The 4,914-nt window shown below is 43.7% G+C and overlaps 1 protein-coding gene across 1 annotated transcript; it reads left to right on the forward strand.

The window, feature by feature from the left end:
• Positions 1 to 1,749: 1,749 nt before the first annotated feature.
• LOC148037969 (uncharacterized) lies at positions 1,750 to 4,653 on the forward strand. The gene is made up of 3 exons (XM_087677002.1): positions 1,750 to 2,474; positions 2,825 to 3,443; positions 3,617 to 4,653. The coding sequence occupies exons 1-3, from the start codon at positions 1,851 to 1,853 to the stop codon at positions 4,000 to 4,002; spliced, it is 1,629 nt and encodes a 542-aa protein (XP_087533128.1). The 5' UTR covers positions 1,750 to 1,850; the 3' UTR covers positions 4,003 to 4,653.
• The last annotated feature ends 261 nt before the right edge of the window (positions 4,654 to 4,914 follow it).

A 4,914-nucleotide genomic window follows, 5' to 3' on the forward strand; every position in this document is an offset into this window, starting at 1 on the left:
CATTGATGTTGATACTAATGGTGTGAACTTTATTGAAATACATTGGGTGGGCAATATGAAGGGGTTTCTCTAATTATCATTTTTCTTTTTTACAAAGTGCTTTTAGAACTTGAGAGTGAGAGTGTGTTCTTAGAGAATGTGCTAAATTCATCAACTTGTAATCCTTTGGAACCAATTTTATAGATTCTATGCACATGTGTAGCAAGATTTAGGAGAGCTTAAGTTCCAACTTATCCTAAAGCTTATTCAAATTTGACAAAAGCTTTCTCAAATTGGTAGGAGAAGGAAAAAGATCCTCTTCAAAATTTCCAAGCCTTAGTGGAAATCAAAACAATTCTACATAGAGAAAACTTTGCTTAAATCGTGATTATTTTGGATTTCAAGTTACAAGGATAAGGCCTCCAATGATGCTCAATCATACACAAAGTGTAAAGCATGGTAGCATTAGTGTATCTAAGGATAAAGTTATTCTTATTTTTATTCTTATGCTAGATTCTTCTTGATATGTTTACCTTTCATTGTAGTCAATCATGGGAATTCCTTTTATATGGGGCCACCCCAAGCATATTTGAAAGGAGAGCAATAGGCTTACCCGTTGGCTTACCCATTTTTGATGGGGTAGCACCTCTTTCTCCTTTTCTTCGTATTTAATAAGTTCAAATTATTTGCTTTTGCATTTGATCGTTGGACATTTGGAGTTAGCTTAAGATTTTACAAGGCTTCATTTTTCTATATAGATACACGATTTGTAACCTATCATGGGTGTATAAGGGGCTTTACTATGTCTAAACCCAATGTATTATGGTTATTCAAAGCCTATTTATAGAGTGACTTAGTTGTGAATGCAAAATACATAAAATGCATGCATTCTCCTTAAAAGTGTCTAACCATTTATTTATATTCCTAAAATTTCCCTTCTTTAAGTAAAATTTTATTTTTATTTTTCTCTTTTGTATGAATGGGATGTAGGCACATATGTTAATGAGTGACCTCGATCCCCTCCTTGAGCCACAAAAACAATTCCCTACTCCCCTCCCCTTGAGGGGTGTACAAAACTTCCAGCTCTACAAATCTATAACATATCTAAGTTCACCTTATTTGTATGTGTGTTTGTGTTTTATTGCTCTCAATATATTGTTGCTTTGCATTATACTACATTTGAAAACATTCCTTATTTTGCAATACATGGGTCAAGTTTTTGTCATAAATGCACTAGGAAAAATATATGTACTACATGCTAACTTGCATGCATCATGTAATGACACAAGGTTTGGAAGAACTCATGAAAATGCTTCACAATCTAAGGGTTGAATGTTCGTGTCACAAGTGCTCTAGGGCAACTAAGTGTGCCCATGCTGAGTTGAGCTTAAAATGACACAGATGTGGGTTAATGCGGCCTTGCTCACATGCGGTTCTTCGAATGTTCTATAAGGGACCTTGAAATCAATCTCAATCTCTCTCTCTTTCTCTCTCATTTACTACGAAGTCTCAAACAATCCATAAGGAAACACCCGTAGCTCTACTCTTCACGGGAGAAAAGGACGGGTCGACGTGTTAGATACTATGCCGAATGGAATCGTATTGGTGCAGGGCACGGGCGCATTATGCATATGATTGCCTTAGGGGACGGTATAAAGGTTGGAATAAATTCAGTGTCAGAGGATGCTGAATAAGGCAGTTTGGAGGTCACTTTGTGGAAGGGCTTTTTGGGAGCGCTTCTGGGTGTTGTGAATAACCTGCTATATAAGGAGAGGCAAGTTAGCCTGTGATGACTAAGATCGATCGATCGAACGAACGAACGAGAGAGAGAGAGAGAGAGAGAGAGAGACAGACAGACAGAGACAGAGAGGATGGCGCAGCTCAAGCGGCCGACGTCTGACTTGCAACCCGCCGCCCAACGGGAACCCGCAGCTACTGGAATTAAAGCTAGAGCTGGTGGAATTAGACCGTCGGTGCCTGTGGCGTTGTTCCAAGGCTACAACGCCGTGCGCGGGCAGGGGATGAACACGGCTGTGAAGGGCAAGTGGGAGCTCGTCGGGGGCACCAGCTTCGTCAAGTGCGACATCTGCTTCAGCAGCGCCAAGCTCGTCCAGTCCCTCAACATTGACCAGTCGCTGTCGGTGGGCTACTCGCCCCTGGGCAGCATCTCCGAGAAGCTCCAGTTCGCCCGGAGCATCAGCACCACCTCCACGACCACCTTCATCGTCGTATACGCGCGCCACACCAAAGGTCAGGAGGTGGTCACCAACGTTGAGGGCCTCCAGGACGGCATTAAGCCGCCCGCTAGCAAGACCGAGCTGGCGCAGTTCGTGCAGTTATTCGGGGACAGTTATCTCTCCAGCCGCACCACCGGCGGCGAATACTACGCCGTCTACTCCTACTACGCCGACTCGTTGGAGCAGCAGTCGCAGCTCAACGCAGATATCCAAGCGGCAGGCATCTTCTCCGGGGTCAGCGTGGACGCGTCCTTGCAGGTCAGTTAGTATATAAGGGGCAAAATCGATTTAAGGAGCTAGCTCTCTCTCTCTCTCCCGTGACTAATCGTTGGCGTGCTGTGCCCTCGCCGGCGCTGTGACTCGTCACTACTTATTCAAAGTGCCTTAGTAGCCGTATGCAATGTATTGGTAGTAGTAGTATATTTCGGCCACTAGCGCATGTTATTGGGCTGGCCAATAGTAATCAATTGCTGGATTCTCATGCACATCCGGATTCTCATTTGCATGCTCCAAGAACTCTAATTCTCACAGCTCGAACATACAACCGATTCCTTAACGTTCCTGATGCCTTCGCATTAACTTGATTGATCGTTGCAATATGCATGCAGGTAAAGATCAGTTCTCTGAATTCATCCAAGAATCGGCGCATCTCTTTCCAGCAGTACATGTCCGGCATAGCCAATCCTTCATTTCCCACTTCGGATAAGATCACAGAGTTCGCTTGCCAGTTCCCCAGCCTGGAGCTCACATCTCCCACCATCATCCAGTGGGCAGCAACCGGCTACGAACAGGTCCCCGGCGTAGGGACCGTGTTCAACACCATTGCAGCGAATCGCGGGCTGTTGGCCAGCTCTGAAGCGTCTGCCACCTTGAGCAAGCTGAGGGCGCTGCAGGGAAGCATTGACTCTATCAAGAAGTTGTACAATCATTATGGATGGTATCGGCAAGACACGAAGCTTGATAACGTAAAGGCTCAAGCCGATCGCGACGAGAGCACGGTGACTTCCTTGAAGACTTCGTATCTTGAAGATCCCACAAAGCCGCTGCCAGCTGGTCCACTCAAGCTTCCTTCCATTGACAACGGGATCCCATCCTTGCAGTATGAGGTTAGGGTAGTTCCACTCGTAGATGGTGCGATCCCGGGCCCTACTAAATTCGACGACGTGCTGGATGTCAAGGACTACTTTCAGCAGCGCAAGAGGATCTCATCCGTGCAGCTACGCGCAGGTCAGTGCGCCCATCAAAAACATTCAGAATCAAGGAATTACGTGTGTCTGCCGTTTTGATCATTAAAATAATGTTGTGAACGTCATTCAGAATCTTCTTTTCTAGATATGTTTTCTTGGGGTTTTTGCATTTCTTTTTATATGAAACCTCCGTTTGTTTGAACAATGGCATAGGTCCTCGCCTAGTGAGCTGCCTGGTGGTTACCTACTCTGGTGAGAACATCCAGCCCCAGACTGTCAACCACGGTACTCATGACCACGACCCTGATAGCCAACTCACCTCCGTCCTGCAACTCTTGACCGGTCGCTTTATTGATCAAGTTGAAGGCTTGTCAGGCTTGGTTCGTGACATGGCTCCACATCCAGTTGTCATTCGGCTTGGCATACATCCTGATAAAGGTTTTGGAATTAATGGTGGTGGTGGTCCTCGTGGCCGTCATTTCTTATGGAATCGGAGAGACTCATTTATCTTGGGCTTCAGAGGTAGCCATGGTTGGTATATTGATGACCTCCAACTTGTTTGCGCATCATTTTCCCCTGCGAGCTGGTCCTCCTACTAGTGAGCACCTCCATACGTCACATATAGTTGCATTTAGTCTCTAAATAATACTAGCTGAAGTTTGATCCAAGTACATTCCTTCTTAAATGGAGAAAGGAAAAGAAAAAGAGGGGAATTATCATAGAACCAAAAAGAGGAAAAGCTTACAAGAAAAATCTACAAAACCTACAAAAAAACATATAGCTACATGTCGTCAAGTACAATTAAATGCAAAAAGTGACCAAGTATGATCTACAAAGGCAAAGCAAAAAGAGGGCAACTATATTACAAGTAGAATTGGTAGAAATCTAAAGAAACATAGCTACATCTCATCAAGAATCATTACATATTATTATATTCAAGACTAGCATATGATTTGGTATTTTTCCACTATATCTTTAGGAAGAGCATGGGGAATAAAGATCTCAAACCTAGGCTATGGCCTCACATGAAGAGAAAGTTGCTCTCATAACCTTTTTCATCTATTATGCACACACAAGTGTAATTAGGTATAGATGGCTTTACACATATTGCAAAGTCCACTCAAAATAATCACATCTACCTAATTAATATAGAAATGCAAAGCACAATAAAGCATATCCAGTATGCCTATTGTAGAAGCACTTGCCCTATTACATGAATTTACATAATATATAGAAAGACTTTTTAGCAATTACTTGCACTAGCTCTCTCTCTCTCTCTCTCTCTCTCTCTCTCTCTCTCTCTCTCTCTCTCTCTCTCTCTCTCTCCCCCCCCTTTGTGTGTCTCTTGAGGTGCTCATGGGTCAAACTCTTTTTGGTTATAGTGTTAAATTTATGTTTTGTCTCTTGAGATGCTGATGAGTAAAATCCTTTCTAGTTATAGTGTTAAATTCACATTTTGAGATAGAGAAAGAGAGAGGGGGTGTGTGTGTGTGTGGGGAGGGGGGGGGGGG

Source organism: Lygodium microphyllum, chromosome 4, assembly GCF_053477565.2.
Source record: "Lygodium microphyllum isolate KBCC chromosome 4, Lygodium_microphyllum_v1.1.10, whole genome shotgun sequence".
NCBI classification, from domain to species: Eukaryota; Viridiplantae; Streptophyta; class Polypodiopsida; order Schizaeales; family Lygodiaceae; genus Lygodium; species Lygodium microphyllum.

Coding starts and splice junctions, on each gene's coding strand:
- LOC148037969 (XM_087677002.1), top strand. CDS start 1,851: ATGGCGCAGCTCAAGCGGCCGACGTCTGACTTGCAACCCGCCGCCCAA. Junction 2,475..2,824: donor GCGTGGACGCGTCCTTGCAG/GTCAGTTAGTAT, acceptor ATATGCATGCAG/GTAAAGATCAGTTCTCTGAA. Junction 3,444..3,616: donor ATCCGTGCAGCTACGCGCAG/GTCAGTGCGCCC, acceptor ACAATGGCATAG/GTCCTCGCCTAGTGAGCTGC.